General features: G+C 45.8%; 3 protein-coding genes across 7 annotated transcripts; all 3 read left to right on the top strand.

The window, feature by feature from the left end:
* The first annotated feature begins 4,026 nt into the window (after window positions 1-4,026).
* Window positions 4,027-16,063, top strand: phf12b (PHD finger protein 12b). Of its 4 annotated transcripts, none has more exons than XM_023823048.2 (15): window positions 4,027-4,799; window positions 5,345-5,526; window positions 8,416-8,488; window positions 8,669-9,092; window positions 9,247-9,367; window positions 10,883-11,015; window positions 11,276-11,440; window positions 11,674-11,832; window positions 12,167-12,815; window positions 12,904-13,020; window positions 13,130-13,276; window positions 13,377-13,496; window positions 14,177-14,259; window positions 14,521-14,659; window positions 14,906-16,063. In XM_023823048.2, exons 1-15 carry the CDS (start codon window positions 4,734-4,736, stop codon window positions 15,259-15,261), a joined length of 2,934 nt encoding a protein of 977 aa, XP_023678816.2. In that variant the 5' UTR covers window positions 4,027-4,733; the 3' UTR covers window positions 15,262-16,063. The 4 variants fall into 4 exon arrangements, with proteins under 4 accessions (XP_023678816.2, XP_023678815.2, XP_023678818.2 ...); XM_023823047.2 differs by having other exon boundaries at window positions 12,107-12,815; XM_023823050.2 differs by lacking the exons at window positions 4,027-4,799; window positions 5,345-5,526 and adding an exon at window positions 5,919-6,446 and having other exon boundaries at window positions 12,107-12,815.
* Window positions 16,064-16,213: 150 nt separating this feature from the next.
* LOC111849826 (dehydrogenase/reductase SDR family member 13-like) lies at window positions 16,214-19,511 on the top strand. Of its 2 annotated transcripts, XM_023823052.2 has the most exons (5): window positions 16,217-17,258; window positions 17,395-17,513; window positions 17,604-17,727; window positions 18,008-18,334; window positions 18,802-19,511. In XM_023823052.2, exons 1-5 carry the CDS (start codon window positions 17,132-17,134, stop codon window positions 19,059-19,061), a joined length of 957 nt encoding a protein of 318 aa, XP_023678820.1. In that variant the 5' UTR covers window positions 16,217-17,131; the 3' UTR covers window positions 19,062-19,511. The 2 variants fall into 2 exon arrangements, with proteins under 2 accessions (XP_023678819.1, XP_023678820.1); XM_023823051.2 differs by having other exon boundaries at window positions 16,214-17,258; window positions 17,395-17,727.
* A 231-nt stretch (window positions 19,512-19,742) lies between these two features.
* Window positions 19,743-24,064, top strand: LOC111849827 (dehydrogenase/reductase SDR family member 13-like). Its single transcript, XM_023823054.2, has 5 exons — window positions 19,743-21,033; window positions 21,399-21,517; window positions 21,642-21,765; window positions 22,553-22,879; window positions 23,456-24,064. The coding sequence occupies exons 1-5, from the start codon at window positions 20,907-20,909 to the stop codon at window positions 23,713-23,715; spliced, it is 957 nt and encodes a 318-aa protein (XP_023678822.1). The 5' UTR covers window positions 19,743-20,906; the 3' UTR covers window positions 23,716-24,064.
* Window positions 24,065-24,517: the final 453 nt, after the last annotated feature.

Genomic DNA, 24,517 nt, shown 5'->3' with positions numbered 1-24,517 from the left:
CGTTCAAATTAAGATTAACACATAGTGTTTCTGCCTGCTGATGACACCTTGTTGGAAGCAAGTCATTTTTTGCTACCTTGCATGAGGGTTGTGGAGATATATATAATTTATAGGAGGATGATACGGTAGTATAAAAATGTACAAAAAAATAACCTGGCATAAGGAATAAGGAAGAAGACAATGTCATAAGACCAAGGGGGACAAGCATGAAATGAGAATGAATTTTGGTCACTTTACTTGAGGGGACATGAATAATGTAGTAGTATATGCTTACTTAATGCATTAATTAACCAGTAACTAAGTGTTAGTTTGGTACTGATTCTATGTTTGTTCATCAATCAACCATGACAGTTCATGTATTCATTCAGACACTATGCTTACAGTTAATTAATTAGTTAATAATGGTAAGACCACTTGAGGGGATAAAAAAATAACTCATTTACTACTCAAGAACAAATCGAACTAATATAGGTTATCCCATGAAATACATGAACTGTCATGATTGATTAATGATGAACAAGCATGGGATCAGTACATAACCAGCAGTTACTGGTTAATTAATACATTAAGTACGCATGTACTACTACATTATTCATGTCCCCTCAAGTAAAGTGTTACCTGAATTTTATACAGGTAAGCAGTACTGGCAAGAAAGCAAGAATAGCTCTGGGCTGACTCCATTTTAAACACTTCTGTGAGAAATGTGAAAACCTATACTAATTTCCCCCCATTATCAGCAGAACTTCAGTTATTCGTTTTTGTTTTTATTTGTCAGAATTTTGAAGTATTTTCAGGCCAGAAACCAGAGGACACTGAAAATCTGTGCACATTTCACAGTTACTTAACCATTCCAAGAGTAGTTTATAGTAATGGTAATACGGTAAAATGTAATATCCATATCTATTGTTTTGTATGTTCTTGCAAGCAAATTCTGATTTTAATGGTATCATATCAATGTATAGGAAACATATGTGGTAAATAAGCTTAAACAATAACTGATGAGAGGTGACAATACGGTTTAAATAGTATTGCTTTCTGAATAAATCAAAACCTGATGTTTGTTTTATTATGTGTGCTTTAAATGTAGCCACAGAAATACATTGGTTATTGTAAACCCTTCAAATAACTTCATGTCACCCAGATGTAATTCTGGAACAGGAACATCCATATCTTTTTCTCTTGCTGTTTTGCTTCTAATGCAATGTTTGTTTAATTCAGCGATTAAATCAGTGATGCAAGAGCATCAGTCTTTTTTTTTTTTTTTTTTTTTTACTCGTTCATTTTTACCTTCTCGCTTCTGTTTAGCACTGATACAACAGAAGAAAATAAGATGGTGATTAAAGAAAGCAAATGACAATTATGTATATTTTTGATTCATTGTAAAATGTAAAGACTTAAACCACCTCATAGACAGATAATCTCTCAAATAAAACAAATTATTAAAAACAACTGTGATTGTCTTAAGATTTTTAAAACCATGGCTGCGTTGCGGGGGGGTAGGGGGTTCCCTATAGGTATTACAAGGCTTATATATGTTTTCCCTGGTTTGGATGCAGAATAGTCCATTTTTCTTCTTCTCCATTGTTTTATTTATTTGACAGACATTTATTTTTTCGAGAACATCGCACGGTTGAGAACAGCCTGGAAATCTGGTTTAGCATTCATGGAGTAATTGGCTTAAGGGCCTTGTTCATGGGCCCAACAGTGATGTGATACCTCTGCAAGCTACAGGATTTAAAACCCACAACATCCCAGGCATGTGCACAGAGCTACATACCCCCTCCCTACTGATTAGGTAAGGCAGCGCAGCAGTTAGGAATTTTGCTTCACACTTCTGGGACTGGAGTTTGAGTCTCTGCCCTGTTTGCATGTGTGTGGAGTTTGTATGTTCTCCCTGTGTTGTCATGGAGTTTCCTCTGGGGTCTCTGCCCACCCCCCCAACACAGTCCAAAATAATGCTATGGTGAAGTTACCAAATTGTCTGCTTATGTGAATGGTGTGTGAGCCCTACAATGGTTTGGTGCCCCATCTGGGTATTCCCTGCCTTGCACCTGTACTTTCCGGGCAGGGTGTCCAAAGCATTTTGAATGTGGGGGGACACACTGGCATAAAACTAATATTTTATGTTAAATGTGGGGGGGTCCAAACGAAAAATTATGAAATGTTAGGGGGACACGTCCCCCTCAGATTTAATGGCGGCGACGCCCATGCTTCTGGGATAGGTTCCCTACGACAAGCGGGTCCAGAAAATGGATGGGTTTATTTCAAGGTGACTTAGTGGGTTACCTGTTACCTCACACCTGCAGGGTGGAGGGTCTGAACCCAAGCCCGCCATGTGCGGAGTTTGCATGTTCTTCCCGTTGCCAGTGATGGAAGGTTCGAGTCCAGAAAGTAAAAATCCAAACCAAGGGTGTTTTCACTAATCAGTTGAACATAAAGAGTCACAGTCACAGAGTACTTTTTGTACTCTGTGACTGTGACTCTTTATGCTCAGCTGATTGGTTGAAACAAAATCTAGGTCTGGATTTTTACTTTCTGGACCTGAACTTTCCACGGGTTTCCACCTGCAGCTTAGCAAATTGGTAAATCTAAACTGCCCATTCTATGTGTATGTGTGTTGCCTGTGATGGACTGATGCCCCCCCGGCTTTCTGATATGAGCTGCAAACAGCTGGATGATGGGTGATTTTCAAAATCCATTATTATATCAGTATAGCATTTGAATGAGTTTCTTGATATATTTCTTACAAATTCATAATTGTTAACGCAGTGGTGGCCTTTCCAAGTGTGTTTAGAGCCACTGTTTTATTATTTTACCTGGAGTTGTCAGTAATGTAGTTTAAAATTAATACAAAACAATAACAGATTATTGCAACAAAAGCAGTAATGCAAAACGAAACACAAGAGGTTTGCAGGGCCCTTGCTCTGATGGAGGACCCAGTAAAGAGTAGTCAGATAGTTTGATGCTGGTTTTGTACCTCAAAACTAGATTTTTTTTTTTGTTGGAACAGAAACAGCAGTTAGAGTAATGCTGACTGGTTCATGCCAGCTGAGAACAACATTTAGAAAATCTGAGATTTCCCTTGGGGATGCTTTGACACAGGGAGCTTTACTAGAAAATGATTCCGTCTCCATTTGTTCCCAGGCTTCTAAATCTAATATGATTTAAAGTCCTGTAATAAACTCGTTCAAGATGGGTGATTATGAATACTGTCACAGACAAATATAGAAGTCTAATTGCCCATAACTTGCCCCCCAGATGTTAATTCTAATTTATATTAATCTTGCATTAATCAATGGTTGGTTCTGGATAGCTGAATTTCATATTGTGCTTTTTTTTCGCTTATTATTTTCGAACATCTAAAGTATAGTGCCATTATCAATTAATTCACGATTTACATTTTACTTTAGGAACCCTTTATGTAAATGACATGACCGTTTACACAAACTCAAAACTAAGAAAGACCACGCACAACAAGAAGCAGGATATGATTTGACATGCCGCTGCGGTAGGACATACGCAAATTAAAGCGCTCATATTCAAATATCTTATTGTGCAAGTCCTGGATCAGCTGCTTTAGCTGGAACTGCAATAACGTAGCTATTTTAATTTTGGTGAAAAATCTGCATCTGCCAGACGTCCATGAAGACCATACTAATACACCGAACCAACGTATCTGTGGATACTCTCGGCATAAATCGGTGATGGTAATATACTTTATATCCATAATAAATTTGCCATCACCAACATGGCGCACGCTACCATTACCCTTTTCTATGATGCACGTATATACAGGCAACGGTAGAAACATTTTCATTCTAATACATTAAGCACTGCTCTGTTTATGAAATTACTTAGATTCAATAAACATATATATATTGTGTACACTTAACATTAAACGTTGTCTTTTTATCATTATCATCATTTTTTATTATTGAAAAATACGCCAGCATTGACCTCACCAAGATGGCAGCAAACCAAGTCTATCCACCATTAGAGAACCGCCCATGCATAGAAGCAGCTTCGCGAGTTTGCGCCAACTCCGTAGAAAGGATGTAGCCAGCAGTGTCGGGATTGATGCACGGGTTTTCCCCCCCACACAACAATAATAATCATTATTTTGGGGTTCTGATCGTCCACGGGGGCCGAAGTTACGTTGAGGAGATTCGTAGTTGTAGCAAGGCATTCTCAGTCTGGCCGCTGCGCTTGTGATTTTTGTTTTAATTTTTGATAATTTGTTAGCCAGCATGGAGAGGAATCGCCGTGCGGATCTCAGCAGCATCTCTGCAAGCAGCTAGGTGGCTAACGGGACCCGAAACGAGAAACATGTAGGTTAGGCCTAAGCGAAGGCCTGCACGCAGCACTCTCCGGATTCCTGCGATATTTATTCCGCGATCTGTCGGCGAGGTGGGCCGCTCTCGGCTGAAGTATTTTCACGCCTAGGAGCTGTAATCCAGGCGCCTTGGTTGTCCTGTAACTTGGCTAGCTAGCTAGTCGGCTATGTAGCTAGCAGGCTACCTCTGCCAGTGAATGCTCTCGAGCTGGAAATCGGCTAGCTAGTCGGCGTTGCTAACTGTCTTCCCGACGCTCGGATTAAGCGCCACAGACCGGCTCTGTGGTGAGCGGCCGGCCGCTTTGTGGATTCCCTCCCCCCTCCAGCCCTGCCACGGCCGTCGGCGGTAGCCCTCAACAAGGATTCGCTTTTTCGAGCGGAGGATCCGACTGCCGTATGAATGTGGGACAAAATGGAGACCCCGACGATCGTGTACGACCTGGACACCTCTGGGGGCTTGATGGAGGTGAAGCACGCCGCCGCTGTTACCGGTTCACCCCGTCGCGGTACGGGTCCGAACGACTCGTCAGCGGTCAAGCTGAAGTATCCCGGGTCCGAAGCGGTGTTTGGTTACCCGGCTGTGGAGCGTAGTGACGGACCGCGCTGTTCGGGCTGATCCTATATAGCACTAAGCCACTAAGCTTTCAGTTAATGTTTGTTCGGTCTCGGGGGCATTTTCTTCAGGTCCTGCCGGGAACAGCTCATGGAAAACATGGGTCAAGGTTGACCCGGGCCGCGGGCTTTAGCATTGGCGCTTGGGGCCAGTGGATAGTTATCAGTTTAACTGGCAGTTATAGCTGCCCCTGTTCGGATGTTTAGCTGGTGGGGTTTTGGTAAATATGCTTTGGGTGGGAGGGAGCTTGAGTTTCTTTGGGCCTTTTGTGGTTTGCGGCTTGGCGAGCGAATAATGGGCGACGGTGTCGGCTCTTTCGGGGGGGTGGGGGTTAGTCTGCTCGCCGTGTGTCTAGTTCTGAACGCCTGGCTAGTCGTTGTTCGTTGTCCGGTCTGCAGCAAATCCAAACCCTGCTGGCGCCCCCGAAGTCCGAGGACGGCGAGAGAAGAAGCCGAAAGCCGGAGAAGGAGGCCCGGAGGAGCGGCAGGGCCACCAACCACGACACCTGCGACAGCTGCCGGGAGGGAGGGGACTTGCTCTGCTGCGATCACTGTCCCGCCGCTTTTCACCTACAGTGCTGGTATGCTGCCGTTTGCCTGCCTCGGGCTCTCTGCCTGGATCACCGGTCATGTGCGTCTGTAATATTAACCAGCTCCGATCTGCATGTATACTCCTGTTTTAAGGCAGCTGCCTGGCTCGTGCTGTGTGGCGGAGATGGCTGTTGTGCTTGAGCATTAGTAAAAGGCGGATGTCGTTCTGCATATTACTCCGTTAGACGTGCTGTGCTTATTTATGTTATTTGTGTTTGTGTGGCTCGCCGTTATTTCCAGCTGTTTTGCTAACAGCGCGCGCACCTCTACAGTTACTGGCTGTTTAAAGCGAGTTGCCCGTTCGAGTAAAAAAAAAAACGATTTAAAATTAAGGGGGTGGGTTGGGGGTGTTTTGTCTGGTCCGGGGGCACCTGCGGCGGGGGCATCGCCGCTGGAGCGGGGGGCTTTCCTTTCACCGCTTCTGAAGCGGATGTTAAAAATGGAGTCCTCTGTGCACCGCTGTGTTTACAATATGGCGACCTCCGTTTAAATTGTTTTATTTCCAGCGCCATTTTGCCGAAATGCCTCGGAATCGTCGGCACATGTGCGGGAATGACACATCGAGTGCACCCAAATGCGGCGTCGCTTTCTTACAAAGCCTCCAAATCTCAAATAATTAAAAAAAACATGTATATGTTTTGTGGTCGCTTTCAAGTAATTGCAAAAAAACTCATCAGGAAAGCCGCTCATCTTCATAGAAGTAATTTTTTGGCACTTGGATTATTGTCAAAGATCTGCAGTCTGCTTTCCGGTTTCGGTTGACTAAAGTGATCGGGTTTAATACGGTCGGCGCTTATGAAAAAGAAACCGAAGTTAATTTCCCTTTATTTTACAATGACATACGTGGCTTACATGAATCTTAAGTACTATAAGAATGAATGGAGGTGGGCCAGTGACGTGTCAGCGAAAGGTGGGCGAATGTTTTAACTTTTGAATTGGCAGATTTGAAATTCAGAAAAGGGCTCGGATGTTAGTGGTGTGGGACTGTCAGTGATATAAGTCTGGCACCGTGGTAGAGCCCTTAGGGCTCATAAATCATCTTTTTTTGCGGGTGTTATTCAGGGATTATCGATCGGCACAGAAAAGCTGTTGACGTCACCATCCTGTTTGAATTTCGCCAGTGGGCAAGTGACTAACAATTTACAGTCCCGTACAGCCAAAGCTGTGCTGAAGGGCTTGTCCTTTTGTTGCCAGCATTGTTGCAGATGGCTGCCATTTCTCCATGTCGAAGCTGCCGATTCGGGTTTGATAAGCTTGGTGGCTCAGGCTGAGTTGGGTGGGACAGCAGGAGACCGGGCTGACCACATGCTTACAGAAATGGCAACAATGCAGTGAACATGCAGTCGTTCTGTGCGTTGGGGATGGGTGGGGAAGGTCCCAGAAAATCAACGCATTATGTGAAGTAATGTCTTGCAGGTTTCCTGTCTGAGTAACTTTGAGCTGCTGTCTTTGTGTTGCATTCCGGTGCATTTACCCCAACCGTGTTTTATACATTTTTTTTTTCTGCGTTCTGAGGAAACCCAGTCAGCATTTTGTCATTCCTCCATTCACCGTTTCCCTTGCTTGGCACTGCCGCTCTGCATTGGCACCAAGGCCAGAGTAGGAGCGTGCATACTGCAGAGTGCCCCTCGCCCTGCGTACGTTGGCTTTGATCTGTAGTACTACCGTGAACCGAGAGAGTGAGATCTTGCCCAGAGGCTATCATTGCCATGCCTGGCAGGGCTCTTTTGTGATGGACTTGTTTGTTTTTGCTCCTCCTTTGTCAGCTTCTGGCACGCTAGATCTCCACATTAACTCCGCGCCGTGTGAAAACAGCTCCCAGCCAGGCACGTTATACCGAACCTCTCGCCTGGCAGAAGACGTAGCAGACGTGCAGTCGGTCTGACGACTGCTGTGCACTTGTCTTCACCAGCTCATTGAGTTTGACTCAAGTTACTACATTTTTTTTTTGGAACAGATTTGTGTTCACAAACTGCAAAGTCCGACATTGGTTTTCTCTGTCATTTTTAGTTTGTTTGCTGTCTGTGTTTTCATGATGTAATTGTGAGTAGGATTTCAGGGCTTTCCTGCAAGACCTTGAGAGTATTTTAGCTATGTGCACTCTCACTGGCTTGCGTGTTGCCTCTGAGGGTGTGTGGGCTCCCCTGAAGCCGCTGCTGCTGGTCTGCATGTCTTTGCTCTAAAGTGTTTTTTGGCTTCAGATCACGGAATTCTGGGGTTACGTTTCAACCTGTCCTGGAGGCACGTGAAATATGCTTTGAAGACCGTAACAAAGATTCCTTTGTTTTGTGACCCTACTCCTGTGCTCTCCCATGAAGCGAAGCCTTAACTTAACTGGCTGCACATAGGGATATGCATCAGGCTGTAGACTTGTCAAAGCTTTTATGTCTTATGGCTATTAATTTCAGGTCTAATTCTCTGCCAGATTCCATTGCTCTGCTACTTAGATTTTGCATTGGCCCTTTCGTATATAAAGAACATTGTGCATCTATATGCTGAGGAAACAACTTGCATGTAAATGGCTGGCTTTCTTTGAAATACATGCAATTACAGTTCAGTTTCGCAAAATTTATTTTACAAGATTTGACCAGTGGTAGAAATCAGCTACAGCCTTTTAGAGCATACTGTGTCGTTTAAATGTGATCCCTGTCCTTTACAGTACCCACATATATATTTTTGGCCGTATTTTGGTAATTTTTACATGGGTAAATTGACTTCTTTGGTAGGTAGTTCAACAAGGCAATATTGCCCTTCATTTGAATTACTTGAATGACCTAAATATTGTAGAACAGTTGAAATTTGTAATTGGAATTAATTTATAGTTAAAGCCTGGTTGTATAGTTATGGTGATGACCTGTTGATGTTGACTGCACCTGTAGTAACCCACCATTGAGTGAAGAAATGCTGCCCCCTGGAGACTGGATGTGCCATCGCTGCAGTGTCCGCAGGAAGGTGAGACATGCAGCAAAGGGGCTTTTCTCCATTGATATTTATAGTTTCTGGGCATCTCTAAGAGCTTCTGATATTTTTCTGCCAAAGCAAAGAATAGTGAGACTTGTAGCTTCAATTCAAATCGGCCGATGCTCTCCTCGTGTGCTAAATTTATGCTAAGCATTTTTCTCCAATCGACAGAAGCGTGAGCAGAAAACGGAGCACATTAACGGCCTGCTGGAGCGCCAGGCATCCAAGCGGTCGTCGTCACCAGCGACGGAGATGGATCAGGCCCCGGTGCGGCTGGATGGGGTCCCCGGCACAGCGGGGGTCATGGGGGGGCCAAGAGTAGCCGTAGCACAGGTTCGACTGCTAGAGCGCCGGGCGAGCAGTCGTCCCGGTACCCCCACCTCAAACGCCTCCACGGACACGCCAACGCCCTCAGAACAGAACGATGTGGATGAGGACCTGCTGGACGTGGAGGACGAGGGGCCCAGCTCTGAACCCGAAAGCGCAACGCCACACCTCAAGAGGCCTTTTGAGCTACTAATCGCCGCTGCCATGGAGAGGAACCCCACACAATTCCAGCTTCCTAACGAGCTCACCTGTACGACGGCACTTCCGGGTGAGGAAGCGGAATTCTACCCTTTTTGTGAGGAACTTACGACATCTATGGGGGTGTTCGGGGATGTCGTGGTTACCCTCGAGAAGTGTCCGGTGGAGCCTGCAGCTGAACTCCTTTTTCAGTGATCCGCCACTGGTTTTGTCTGTGTCTCCAGGAACAAGTAAACGGAAGAGAAAAGAGGAGATGACGGGGAAAAACGTGAAGAAGCCTCAGCATGAGCTTGACCACTATGGGCTGGTCCCACTGCCCGTGAAAGTCTGCTTCACCTGTGGCAGGTAGGATTCGTGGGGCACGGGCTGCGGTGGGGCTGCTCCTGGAGCTCGTCTCCATCTCTCGCATCCATCAGCCAAACTTTATCCCTCAGTGATAGAATTGCTTCTGCTGCTCACTAGTAGTTTCTGTTGGTGTGTGATTTTTCTCCAGCACTTGTCCTGTTAACATGAAATTTTATTCATGCTTTCTTTACTTGCATTCATTGCCTGAAATTGGACACGGACCCCTTTCTGAAAATTGCACATCTGTTTGAAATTTAAATGTAATCATGGAAACTTTAGTAAAATTAACCACAGTGTTTAAGTCCCACAATTCCAGGGGGGTCTGTTTTTTCCATTGTGGGGGATCGTTTTTTGGTCCGCCATTGATTTGTGGCTTTCATGGATGTACGTTCTTTGCTGTACTTATGAAAGCCTTTGTCAGACTACTTCAGTGTTCAGAGGTAGTAATTTGTGAAACAAAGAATGGTTGATGGTAATGAAGTTTACCCAGGGCTGTTACAACTTAATACTTATTAAAATTAAAGCTTGGCTTAACAGCTGTATTGTAAGTCTATATTCTGTTCTGATTTGTCAGTCTTTGTCCCTGGCAATTTTGATGAGCGATCAGGGGAAATGGTGATTTGCCGGACTTGATGTATTGTGCCTCGCTTGTACATCACTCTGGACAGAAGTGTCTGCTAAATAGGCATTCAATGTTCAAATAGTGAAGATAATTATAAACGACGGTATGACAGTAATTACCAGAGCATCTTGGATGAAAGGGCCAGACTTTCATCTTGAAGAGAAGACTTTCTTTACTTCGAAGTATTGCCAGAACATGTTACCTGCAGAAGTTGCGAACCTCAAGAGTGTGACTGTAAGAGAGAGTGCTTTAGATGTCTTCTGTTCACTTCAAGAGGTCTGCTTTAGATGCCCAACATACTTGGTCAGTTGGCTCTGTGAGCTGGTGTCCCCGGGACAGTGCTGTCTTCAGGGAAGTTGGCTCTGTGAGCTGGTGCCCCCGGGACAGTGCTGTCTTCAGGGCAGTTGGCTCTGTGAGCTGGTGCCCCCAGGACAGTGCTGTCTTCAGGGCAGTTGGCTCTGTGAGCTGGTGCCCCCGGGACAGTGCTGTCTTCAGGGCAGTTGGCTCTGTGAGCTGGTGCCCCCGGGACAGTGCTGTCTTCAGGGCAGTTGACCAGGTGTGCGACGGCCCGCTCAGAAATATGGCAAGAAGTGAAAGGTGTGTGTCTTTGTCGCTATACTAAGAGGCGGTGAAGATTCTGGTACAAGGTCATAGTACACACGTTGCTTCATATTAGTGTGGTCTGGCACTATCTGTTCGACTCAGCATTGTCGATATTCCATTATCTCAAGGACACTGGCTTTGTGCTCTTCATTCTGACGTCTCTGCGTTGGTGCCTGGCTTCACCCCCAGGTGCTGCTGCTAATACTGAGGCTGAGCTTGAACTTGGGGAAGGTTTAACTTGCCAGGTTTAATGTTTTGAATGTGCCCCCCACCCCCATCTGCCATCGCAGGAGCTGCCGGGTGGCCCCTCTTATCCAGTGTGATTACTGCCCCCTTCTCTTCCATATGGACTGTCTTGACCCTCCCCTCACCGCCATGCCAACTGGGAAGTGGATGTGTCCCAACCACATCGAGCACCTTGTGGTGAGCTCTACCGTCCCGTCCCCCCCCCCAGTACACACACAGAATAATTTTTGTCAGGTGACTGCTCAGTTGACTTCCCGAGGCTTTTGATCTCTCCAGAATTGGGGCCGTTCTTTCAGTTTGTCATTCAGCCATTCAGCTGATTAACGCATCGCAGAATTTGTCAAACCAGTCCCCAGGGACCCCCGGAGAGTCCACAAAGGCGGGATTCTCAGGCAGGACTCCGACCCAGAAACTGACCCCAGGTTCTGTTGTTGCAGCTCAACCAGAAGAACATGACCCTGAGCACTCGCTGCCAGCTGTTCGACCAGTTCCAGGACCGCATGTCCCAGCATGCCGTGAAGGTGGACTTCCTGCGCCGGATCCATCGGCAAAACCCACCCATTCGACGAGGGGCCCACCTGCATAAGAAAAAGACCCTCAAGGTATGGCCGCCCACCTTGAGATGACGCAAGATGGGGGGGGGGGGGGGGGGGGCTGAGCGGCTGAGCGGTGGCTGGCTCCCACACAGACACGCGGTTTCTTTAATGCTGAGCTCTTGTGTCGGAAAATTCCAGCATCGGGATAAACCTTCCGCTGCCTGCTAACAGAAAGATGCAGCCACAAGTCCCCTGCCCCCGACAGTGCACTCAATCCCTCGCTCTTTCCTCTTGACTAGGTCCCCGACGCTATCAAGTCCCAGTACCAGTGCCCCCCTCCCCTTATGGCCCCTGCCGGAATCCGCAACGGGGAGCTCATCTGCAACGGGGTCCCCGAGTCTGACCAGCAGCACATCTCACCCTCCCAGCACTTCGCCAGCGAGCCTGAGCAACAGGAGGTGGGCGATGTTTGTTTGTTTGTTTGTTTGTTTGTTTGTTTGTTTGTTTGTTTGTTTGTTTGTTTTTGTTTGTTTGTTTTTGTCTGTTCGTTCGTTCGTTCACTACTCCTGGGTGCCTGTAGTGTTACGGGGGGTGAAAAAGCTGTCATGGTATCTTCTAAGCCCCTTCCTCCACCTTTCTTTTTCGGGAGCTGAGTGTGCAGCTTTTTTGGGGCAGTTGCGGTCACCTCTCACTCGTGATCTTAGCCTCTGTCTTCCCCTGTCCTTCCCGCAGTGGCTTCGGGACGTTATTTCGCTTCAGTGCAGCATCATGAGACATTTATCTGCCAAGCAGATGCCTTCCTCACTCTGGGACTCTGAGCAGACGGAAAAGGCCGACCTCAAGCCCTGTGCGCCGGCGGGGGGGACCGAGTGTCCGTGTGCCACAGAGAGGACGCTTCCCTCCGCCTCCTGCTCTAAGTCCTGCAGCAGCCCAGCTGGCCCCCAGGGGGCCCCGCTGCTGAATTCCTTGGGCAAGGAGAGTGAGGAGAAGCCTTGTCAGAACTGCCAGACCGCCAACGGGCTGCTGGATCAGCCGGCCAAAGCAAACGGGCCCACGTTATGTGGGGGGGCCTCCGAAGCTCAGCGACAGGCGGAGCTCCAGAACCGACTGAGCGGACCCCCGGGTTCGGCGCGGCCACGGCCCCAAGCACTTCCCGACTCGACCCCCACGTTGGCCAACCATGTTGGGGAAGTCACGATCAAGACTGAAAGCGGCGATACCCCTGACCCCTGCAGCCGGAAGGTTCCATCCCCGTCGACCTGCGGCAGTTTGGACCCCGTACCCCCCGTGCAGGCATACGGGGCCACCCCTGGGACGGGTGGGGGGCAGGCGGCTGCGCTGACGAGCCGCAGCGTGTCCTCGCCCACTGCCGGGACCCGTGCGCTTACACCTCCGCGAGCATCACATGACACGGGAGCCGTCCGGCTCGCCTCCCCCTCAGGTAAGGAGACGCTCACACTGGCCAAGCACAGATGCTGCTGTTCAAATGAATGCTTTAGTAATGCATGCCCCCCCCCCCATCTAAACAGAAGGGAAAGCCAGCCCCTGTCCGCTCTCGCTTGAGGGGGGCTCCCAGATCCGAGGCTCCATGCCCCCCACGGAGGACCTGTCCAACTATGTGAAGGCTGCAGTCGATGAAGATGGAGGCAAGTTTTGCATCTGAAACCGAAGTCAGCAAACGTTTATTTTAACGTGAGCATGATGGAGGGGGATTTGTGCGCCTCCAAAAGAAGAAACTGTGCTCTGCTTGTTTAGAAATCGAACTGGGCAAGTTGGACAACCGGCTGATCAAGCTACTGGCCTGGCAGAGGATCCAGCAGCTGTTTGACCCCAAAGCACTTTCCCCGCCCGTCGTGAGCCTGCCGCCCACGGCCCCCGCAGCACAGTCCCCGCGTCCTGATGGTACGGCTCGCGGGCCACCTCTGCTCAGAAACATTGCCGCTCTGAGGGTCCACAGTCTGAATTGGTGTCTATTTTTATTATTATTATTATTATTCTTCAGGCTTGTTGGCTCCCTCCCCACCACTGAAGAACGAGGTGCAGGCCAGGGCCGTGTTTTATCCGCTGATGGGAAAGGGGGGGCCAGTCAACATGTGCTACAGGAGTCTGCACATTGGGACAGGTAAACAAACGGCCGGCAGTTGGCGCATGCCGTCCTGGTGCCACCAGAGCAGCGCCCGGCAATTTTCAATTCCGGGGACTTATTTTTGCAGATATATCTGCTCAGTGCTGAGCAAGTGTTGTGGCAATCTGTTCACTCATGCAGTATTCCCTTTATAGAAAAATCATTGTGGTTCACTATATATAGGGAATTAGTCAGTGAAACAAGAGTACTGCTCCAAAGAGTATTCCAGGACGCTCTAGGCTGGTATCCTAGCAACATTTGACAGCTGCCATTTGCCATTGGCAAAATACATCTTATTTTATAAAATTATTTAGAATTGAGGTATCAACTTGGGTCTTTGCACAGATCGCTAGCATAATATTAAATGTGCTTACATTTGTACACAAGACCTTTTTGTGTTACGAGCAGTCAGTTGAAAGATTCACCTTTGTACTGCATTTTGAAATACAGAGACCATCACTATAATTTACAATGCATTGTGGGTGTAATATCGTGCACTGTATAATGAGTCAGCTTTGCTGGTCAGATTTCAAACACTGCAAAATTGCAGAGATGCTTTTCTGTAATTTGGGAGCCCATAACCGGGATGGGAAATGCTCATATAGTGTTTCTTTGGCGCCGTTTTCCACAATGTACTATGATACCAAGTGCTTTTTCCATTTAATCACTTTGTGCAGGTGCCGACATGGATGTGTGCCTTACAAACTACGGCTTTTGTAATTACGTTTCTGGAAAGCACGCCTGCATTTTCTACGACGAGGTAGGTCATGCGCACTGGGATGTCACTTATCCCCTTAGTGCGCAGCCAGACTGATATTTTCTGTTTTAAAAGTGATTGTACATTGATTCCTCCCTAGATAGTGTGATTTAATTGCCAGAGCAGCGATCTACAGATGCTGTGTTCAGCTAATTATTTAAGCTGTTTTAGTACCCTGACTAAGGTTAAATGGTGATTAAATGGTTTGCCTTGATTACCTGACCCTACACAATGCAGAAGATGCTGGTCTCTTCTTGCCCTCAGAACACAAAGCACTATGAGCTGCTGAACTACAGTGAGCACGGCACGACGGTGGACAACGTGCTGTACTCGTGCGACTTCTCCGAGAAGAGCTCGCCGGGGCCCTCGAGCAGCATGGTCTCCAAAGTGCAGAGCATCATCCGTAAGCGTCCCCCCCACCCCCCAGTGTGTTTATTAGCCTGTGGCAGGTGGACTTCCATAGAGTGTTTAAAGCAGTTATCTTAAACAGTCCTTGTGTAGATGTAGTGACAGCTGAGGTCTTCTGGGATTGGCTCCAGATCCATGTGAACCTTGCTGCAGAAGCACCTGTTGTAAGTGGGTGGAATGGAGGATGGCAGTATGACCGCTTACCATTCTGTGTGTGTGTGTGACCTGTGCGCCTACGCAGGGAGGTGTAAAAAGAGGACACAGCAAGAGGAGGATTGTGCTGAGGCGTCATCAGTTCCACCAGCAGGGGGCGTGATGAGTTGCCAGCCTCACGGCCCTCCTCGTACCTCTTGCAGCTGCAAGGCCAGCAGCTCTAGTTTGATTGGGGGCAGCGGGGCCGGCTGGGAGGGCACGGCACTGCTACACCACGGCAGCTACGTCAAGCTGGGATGCCTGCAGTTCGTCTTCAGCATCACAGAGTTTGCCAGCAAGCTGCCGGAGCGGCAGGGGCTGCTCCATCCCGGGAAGGTGCTCCCGGACCAGCAAGCCCTCAGGGGCCACCAAGTGCCCGTTCTGCGCTCCAATTCGGTCCCGTAGCACCTGGGGACCAGCGGCTGCGGCTGCGGCACGGTCCCGGTGACTCTGGCTCCTGAAGCTGTCTTGTACAGAAGAGTAAAGGATTTTTATTTAATTGTTAATATTTGCATGAAATGAAGTATTTTGTTTGGCTCATATTTTATGAGCCATAAAATATTGCACATAAATTTCTATCTTTTTTTTTATTACAGAACTTAACATTTATTTAGATTTGCATACAAAGGGATACTTTGTCCTTATCATTCAACTAATGTAAAAATGTCAGTTTCCATCACTTTTTAAACAATCAGAACCCCATTCTATTTTGTGCCAGTATGGATAGTTTTTATATAACAATGCTCCTTTCTCTATAATGGTTTTTTTTTATTTCATGTTTGTAAAATGGTAGTATTCATGGTTTTTGCCACTTTTTGCACTACAGGTAGCTGCATATTCATGTGTATGCACATGCACGCCCAGCGCACAGACGTGAGCGTGTGTATTTGCGTACACATGGATGTTTTCCGGATTTCAACTTTCAATGAAAAGCAGTGGATTCTGTGTACATGCCCATCGTCGGTTTTTAAATGTGTACAGTAATTCATGCTTCAGTCGTCATGTTCTGTGGCATTGCTGATAGTTTTGTCGTAAGACTTCTGAAAACCCCTTCAGACACTCTAGTTCACGTGTAAATAGTAACTATCGTTTTAGCTTTGATTTGAACGTTCATGTATACTGTATATAAATCAACTTTGACTTTCTGCTTGTCTGTTATAACAGTGTAAATACAAGATTTTTTTAAAAAACAAACTTAAAACAGGAATTTCACAGTTTTGGTTATTTGGCTGTGACACTTGTTTGTCTTCTGCTGAGTCATGGTGGTGATGCATGCTGTGAATGTTTCTGAAAGGTTTCAGAAATGTAAACAAAGAAGGCATCACACTTTGAGAGTCTTTGTTTGCTAAAAATATTGTACTAGTTTTTTACTAGTTGCGCGGCAGCCGGAAATTGGGCGTTTATTTTTTTGTGAAACTGCACCCGTAACTAGCTATGCGATATGCGAAAACTCCCATTTCCTGCACATGACCTCTTGCATATCAGTATCCGGCGGAACGTTATTCTGTTTGGCCGCAGGGTGGCAGTAATGTACAAGGAATGGCAGTAATGCACAAGGAACGGCACTAAAATTAACAATGGTGGCAAGATTAGAAGCCGTGTCATCAATTGGCGGGGCGATTTACGCGTGAAGGTATATTTACTGTGAGGTAAATGAAACCAAATTAATTATTTGGGGTTACAGGTCACCTACCATCGGTTTCTACGCCCCTGCACATAAAGAAACATGCCAAACGGAACTCTATCGTAACTATACCCTCAGAAGTGAACTTCGCGAATATTTCGTATGACCGAGCAACACGGATGGGATCATGGTGACCGACAGATCCATCTGCCTCCCGTAACATGCCACCATCAGGGCGAGCCCATGATTTACGCCGACACTACACTTTGCTGTAAACGTTTTATTCAAGCGGAGCAGGATAAAGAGGCGGTGATAGCAAATATGCACCCTGTTCCCATGTCGGTTAAAACACAGTATCAAAACCAGACCAAAGAATGTGGATTAAAGTAATATGCATGTATTAAACTGAACCGTTATTGGTTCATGTATATGTGAATAATCTGCTTGATGTTTACAGCTGGATCTAAGTAACATTATTTCGCAGTAGAAACTCCGCAGTTGAGAAACAACGGTCTACTATGACTCAACTTCCCTACAATACAGTCGAGCTACTGTGGCTCCTCCTTACCATCTAACCATTTTTAGCTCGTAATTTAGGGTGAAGGCAGTAAACTGATAGCTGCACTTGATAGGAGGTTCCGTCTCGACACAATGTCTGCGTTTATCCTTATTGTTGGAGTGGCTATAGGGGTGTATATTTTCTTGTATAATGCTTTCGTCCGGGGAGCACGGTGCCGAAGCAAAGTTAAGCTGCATGGGAAGACTGTTATAATCACGGGTGAGTCTCTTTTATTGTTATGAATGTTTAAAAATGGTCGCGGGTGGATGCATGGATATTTATAAAGAGAGTGCAGTTTAAAAATAAACTGCGTAGTAATTGTATAACCCTAATATAAAAAAAACAATATTTTCAGGTAGCAACACCGGCATCGGGAAAACTACGGCGGTGGATCTGGCGAAGAGGGGGGCACGGGTGATTCTAGCGTGCCGTGATCAGCAGAGAGCAGAATCGGCTCTCCGTGACATTACAGCGGTAAGACAAATAACCCAGAAGGATTTATGCGGTTTGGTTATAATTCGGCCTTGTCGCGAACTTAACCTGATATGCTGCCTGGACCGCCAGGAGAGCGGGAGCAGAGAGGTGGTGTACATGCAGCTGGATCTGGGTAGCTTGGAGTCGGTGCGCGCCTTCGCGGAGAACTTCCTGAAGAGCGAGCGCAGGCTGGACCTGCTCATCAACAACGCAGGTATAGCCGGCGGAGCTCCTTTGCTTTTCACTAGCGAGTAGTGCTGGCCACGCCGTCTACTGGAATGTGAATAAAGCCAGGCTGAAATGCGTGTGAACTTGGTGCAATACACATTTCATGTATTAAATGCTTTAAGTTTAATATTATTGATTGTTCTTCAATATCATTTTTAGTTTTTGCGAAAAATCACATAAACATAAAATCACAATTAACGATTTTCGTCTATAGCGTGGTAGCATGTAGTATTATTTGCCGTAAAAAAAAAACTTCAATCTTCCAGGAATTGTCAAGCAAGGGAGGACAAAGGATGGCCTGGGAATGATGCTGGGTGTCAATCACATTGGCCACTTCCTGCTGACGAACTTGTTGCTGGATCGACTGAAGCAGTGCCAACCCAGCCGTGTGATAAACGTGTCGTCCGCAGCCCATAGTTTTGGGAGCGTTGATTTTGAAGCCCTGAGTGCCCACAAGGCTCTGGGTGTCGGCACATCTAACATGGCCGTGTTTAGAGTGTACTCTGACAGCAAGCTGTGTAATGTGCTCTTTACCCATGAACTAGCTAAAAGGCTAGAGGGCACCAACGTCACGTGTTACAGCTTGCACCCGGGTGAGTCACACTCAGGAAAAAAGGTACCGATTTGTACCTTTGCTTGTCACTGGGCCTGTACCCTCAAGGGTCTGCCAATTGTACCCTTAGCTGTAGGTAATTGTACCTTTTAAAGTACAGAAATGGACTCTGCTGTTTGTACCTTTGAGATGTTCCTGAAAGTCCATTTCTGCACCTTAAAAATGACAAGGATACAAATTTTTACCCTTTTTCGAGAGTGCATGGATAGAGCCTCTTAATCTGGACACGTCACGTGACATACAGCCTTTTTGTATATTGATAAAAATGCAAAAGTTTTAAAATCTACTGAGCACATAAAATTTAATTTGCATGTAAGAATAGTTTATTTGCAAAAAGGTATTAGTTACCGGGGAAGGTTCATTACTACTGCTTTAGATGCTATGGTATTCTTGTTTTTTTTTGTTTTAGTGAATCTAACAGCCTCGACTTTTCATTTCGTTCCTCAGGTGCAATCAACTCGGAGCTGTCACGTTATTCCAGTCCCTTCTTAAAGGTCCTGCTCATGCCTATAACCCTGCTCTTCTTCAAAGACACAAAGGCAGGGGCCCAGACCACCCTGCACTGCGCCCTGCAGGAGGACCTCGAGCCCCTGAGCGGCCGCTACTTCTCAAACTGTGCCATGAAGAAAGTCGGCGCCAAGGCGCGGGACGACGCTGTGGCCAGGAAGCTGTGGGAAGTGAGCGAGAGGCTTTGTGGTCTGTCCTGAGGGCCCACTCGACAGCGGGTCCTTCAGCATGGAGAGATGAGCTGACAGATGGAGATGCAAACAGAAAGAACACTGGGGCCTGTTTAAGAAAGTGGGATTTCTTGCTTAGCCAGATAACTTGTCAGATTTAAGGTAGTCTGGGCTAAATGGACTTTCTTCACTTACATTTACCCCAGACTACCTTAAATTCAACAAGATATCTGGTTAAGCAAGAAATCCTGCTTCATGAAACAGGCCTCAGGAGATGTGCTTCAACATTCCTTTAACCCTCAATGTAATTTAGACTTAATATGTATTAATGGGCTTTAAATAAGTGTTTATTTGGAAGCACAATTACTGTTCATTTTAATTACTGAAATATTGCTTAATTGAAAATATCCATGTCTTACTAAGGTGTTGGCACAAGCCTTCTTAAAACATAAAAAAATAAAACATTATCATTCACAACTACACCAATATCATATTTCAAAGATGCCATTGTTGTAAATGTTAAATCTTTTATGTATGAGCAAATTGCGAGCATAAAGTTGGCACAATACTCTTTTTAATCAGAATTTCTTATTGTTATTGCACAACTGTCCATAAAAGAAAACCTTTGGCTCATTCCTAATAACAGTATCAGTAAGACACATGTCAAAGGACAGTTAGAGAAACAGTATATAAACAATAACACAAGATTGGCATTTATAGTAAAAAAAAAAAGTTGATAGTATATTGATAGAAAGTGATGAGTGTTTAAAGAAAGTGTCAGGTATAGAACAACAGTTCAAGGTAGCAGCATTGACAGTCTGTGTGGCCACAGCTCTTGGGCAGGAGCTGTTTTTCAGCCTAGAGGTTCAGCATTACCACCCTGTATTGTGGAAGATCAGCCCTGCAATGATTACGTCGCCTGCAAACTTGCCAATCTTGTGTGAACATGGAGAGTATGTTAGTAGACTGAGCATACAACCTTGTGGAGCGTCTGTGCTTAAATGTCGAGCTAAAATCAACAAACAGCAACCCAATGTGTGAGTTGGGATGTTCCGGGTAGGTTCAGGTTGTGTGCGGTGCAGTGGAGATGACCTGTTTATCCTGTAGGCAAGCTGCTGTTGATCAAGATTGGGGGGGGGGGGGTGCTGGCTTTAATATGAGTCAGTACCAGTCTCTGACTATGGTTTTAAAGATATTCGCACCACATTATGGGTTTGTACTACAGTTTTGTTTGTCTGAATTTTATGTACTTTGCTGCTGTATGCACTAGAATTTCCCTCCAGGATCAATAGAGTTCATCTTATCTTAGGGTGAGCAGATAATCCATGTCAGGGAGGACACTTGGAGCTACTTCAGGTTTTATAAACTACTTTACTTTAAGACTGAAATGCTCCTGTGTTTGGCTAAATAATTCAGTTCGCCTTGTGCTTTGACTGGTTTGTTTCCTTGATTGAAAGGCTCATCCAGCGGATTCACATTAATATTAATGGAACATGCATGATTAAAGGAGACTGACCAATCAGCACACAGCAAGAACTCTGTACTTACGTGAAATCCAGGTCCTTCTGATTGAAATGGTAGTTTAGAAATCCTGTCCTAGCTCAAAGTGGCCTCCCTGACGTGGATTGTCTGGTCACCTGATCTTATGTTAAACTAGTTCACACGCCATTGTTGAATAAAGTAATCCGTGAATCTCGAGAAAGCAACAGCGACATCTAGTGGCTACACTGTTATACCGCAAGTATGAGGTAACCGGAAGTACATTACTGTGAATCAAGCTAGAAGAAAGTGGCGTTTATGTTTTTCCTGTATATAGTGCGGGCCTTGCAATGAGCTTACATTGAGATCAGGATACTGGACTGTGCAGTACGAGGAATGTCACTTTTCCTGGTATATCTGGCTGGAGTGATTGGTCTTTACATAATCATTTATTATAATGTGATTAAATGCTGTACATGCAAGAGCACCGCTGTGCTGAAGGGGAAAACTGCTATCGTAACAGGTATTTATTTTTGTATTACACTCTGAGTCATAAACAAGATTCTAGTATAAAAGAAATGGAAAAAAATATATATAACATGTATTTTATTGAAAGACACGGGATTCCGAAGCGTTATTGTAATTGTTTAGTCTTTGGTTCGTTTTAAGCATTTTTCGTGCAAATAGACCTACCTGCAAAAAAGGCTTATCTAAAATTGTAACCAGCAATTCAGCCTCTTGTCAGTTTCTGTTACTTGTGTGTTAGTAATTTTTAATGCATTCCTGGTATTTCATCTGTTTCTTAGGCATAATTCGGCGTGCATTCACGTAACCGCCCCTTGATCTGTGACACTCGGTGTTCCCTGGCCGTCAATTTATTTTCTTCAGGTGGGAACACTGGCATAGGGAAGACTACGGCTCTGGATCTGGCAAAGCGAGGGGCGCGGGTTATCCTGGCCTGTCGCAATAAACGGAGAGCCGAGTCTGCAGTCTTCGACATTAGGAGGGTGTGGGCCATTTTCGTCTTTCTATCATTCTTTAAGTACATTATTGAGCTATCGGACCATAGCCACTTTTCAGACCCCCTTCCAATGGAGAGTGACTTACCTTTAATTTCACCGGTACTTTCAGGAGAGCGGGAACAATGAGGTGGTGTACATGCAGCTGGATCTGAGCAGCCTGAAGTCGGTGCGCGCCTTCGCAGAGATGTTCCTCCAAACCGAGCCCAGGCTGGACCTGCTCATCAACAATGCAGGTGAGCTAGATGCGGAGCTAGACTTTTATTTAGGGGGGTGCAAAGGGTGAGCAAGGGTTTCTCAGAGGGGTCCATATAAATATGATAAATGAAGGAAAAAATATTCTATTTTAACTAGTTTTCTTTTTATTTAATGTAGCTAGCTATTACTAAATTAAAATAGATTGATTAATTAAACCCTCACATTACAGTATAGTGAAGTTGATTCACAGTTTTAATATGACATGCATAAGCCTGCTTACATGCAGTAGAAAACTAATGACTGGTTCTCTACATATACACTTACCACACAGACTTCAAGCAAGGGCTAGCTTTGCTAAAACAATAAAACGACACTATATTTCAGCTTGTGCACTAAAACATACATACGTACAAAGACGCTGTCTAAAACACGATCTATATCAGCACGAGCAGGGCTCGTGGCTAATGTTAACGAGACATGTAGCAGAAGTGCGCAACGCTTTCATGCTGCTATTTTTATGTACTGCAAGTGTGTGACCACCTCTCATTAGGAAGGTAATACAGCGTAATATGTTATAAATACCTGCTTAACTCCTGCTGTTATCAATACCGCGGGTGTGTTTTGGATCACGTAGGAACGCCAGATATTCTTTTCTGTACCTCATACCCAATACTGAGCAAAGATGTTTTGAAGCGCAGGTGCTCAACGCATTCAACACATACATTAGATGGGCACTCTTTATTTTTAAATAAATATAAATATCCTTGGTATGGTCATGGTTGCTCAATGCCAGCTTCAGAACCGTAACTAAGAATCCTTTTTGAGGTATGATTGGACCTGGCAGGACAGAGGACGGCTTTGGCATGGCATTTGGGGTCAACCATCTTGGCCACTTCCTGTTGACCTGTCTGCTGCTGGACCGCATGAAGGAGGCTGGGCGGAGTCGCATCGTAAACGTGGCGGCCCTTCTGCACCGCCTGGGCACCGTCAGCTTCACCACCCTGGCGGCCCACAGAGACCTGGTCACCGGGCAGAGGACCTGGGACAACTTTCAAGCTTACTGCAACAGCAAGCTGTGCAACGTGCTGTTCACCCGGGAACTGGCCAATCGACTGGAGGGCTCGGGAATCAGCTGCTTCAGCCTGCACCCAGGTGTGTGTCCGCTGACCACGTGCACAGTGCACTTCCTGTTTAAGACACGCCCACCTCTGCTCTTGTGTTATTTTACCATTTCACTGATTTGAATGGCTTAGCTGTGTTTTTATTTGCTTAATCATTGGATATTGGTGGAAGAAACCAATCTAGTAAACTTAAATTGGGTGGGATTATTGTGTTATTCATCTAACCCACTTGGGTTAAACCAGGCAGTTACTGACAATGCACAATGATTCCACTCAGTGTGGCTTTCCAAGTCTCATTTTCCTCATGAATGCTTTTCAACAGAAAATTTGGCACATTTTTTGGCAGGTGAATGTTACACCAGGGACATTAAGGTGCAGTACCTTGCCCGGTGATACAGGATGGTCCATCTTATGATTTGCTGACCAAATGGTTACATGTCTTCATGTTTGTCCACCCTGCTGCACCAGTGTGGGTTTTATATTCTTTAAAATTCTCTCTGTATAATCATCTATATGGGACGTGTCGCTGAGAACTTTCTTTTAAATTGGTTAGAGCAGAGGGATCTGTATATTAAAATGATCCGGTTATGCACCATCCTGCCTGTAGGTGTCATCAGCACTGAAATCGGGCGCAACATGAGCTGGTGGCTGAGACTGCCCCTCGTTCCCATCGCCAAGCTGTTCTTCCTGGACGCGGAAGCCGGCGCACAGACCACCCTGCACTGCGCCCTGCAGGAGGGCATCGAGCCCCTGAGCGGCCGCTACTTTTCCAACTGCGCCTTGCAGGAAGTCAGCGCCAAGGCGCGGGACGACGCTGTGGCCAGGAAGCTATGGGAAGTGAGCGAGAGGCTTTGTGGTCTGTCCTGAGTCCGTGTCCGGATGCAGCGGCACAGCAGCTGTCCTGGGTGTGTACCTGTAATTCAAGGGCTTCTGATCCAGCAAATCTTTCAGAAAAATGCCTTAAATGACTCCTTACCAGTGTCTTAATACTTTTCTTAAAGTTTTTGGGGGAAAAAACTGAATTATTTTTGTTTTCTAACTTGACTAATATGTAGTAATTTAACTTTTTTAACAATTCAAATGAACAAGTGTCATGCTTGCAAAGTTTAACTTATTACCGGGGCTGAGCGTAAAAAGACTTATCATCTGTAGGCCTGTCGGTGAAGGTCAGAAAATGTAATTGTAATCACGTGTCAATAAATCGGAAATTCAGACATGCCTTCGTATTGTCCCATATTATTTGATTGCCTTTGTACCTTTGCCTGTCACTGGGGCTGTGCCCTCAAGGGTCTGCCAATTGTACCCTTAGCTGTAGGTAATTGTACATTTTAATGTACAGAAATGGACTCTGGAACATTTCTGAACCACTGATGGTACGTTAATGCTGTTTGTATGTTTGGGATCTTCCTGACAGTTCGTTCATATACCTTAAAGGTACAGTTACAAGGGTACACATTTTTACCCTTTTTTCTGAGAGTGTAGGTAAGATTACATTGTGTACGAAACAATTTTTTACCTATAATTTTAATCTGTTGTTTGTTGTTGTTGTTGTTGTTGTTAAAGGGATCCAAAACGCGCTTATATCTACCTAAGCGCCACTCTGGCATCTGGTCAGCAGACGGACGCGAAGGAGTGCGGCGGTGCAACGGGTTACCGCCAAGATCCCATA

The sequence above is a fragment of the Paramormyrops kingsleyae genome, chromosome 17, assembly GCF_048594095.1.
Source record: "Paramormyrops kingsleyae isolate MSU_618 chromosome 17, PKINGS_0.4, whole genome shotgun sequence".
Taxonomy (NCBI): Eukaryota; Metazoa; Chordata; class Actinopteri; order Osteoglossiformes; family Mormyridae; genus Paramormyrops; species Paramormyrops kingsleyae.
This window is presented reverse-complemented; position numbering and strand designations above follow the sequence as displayed.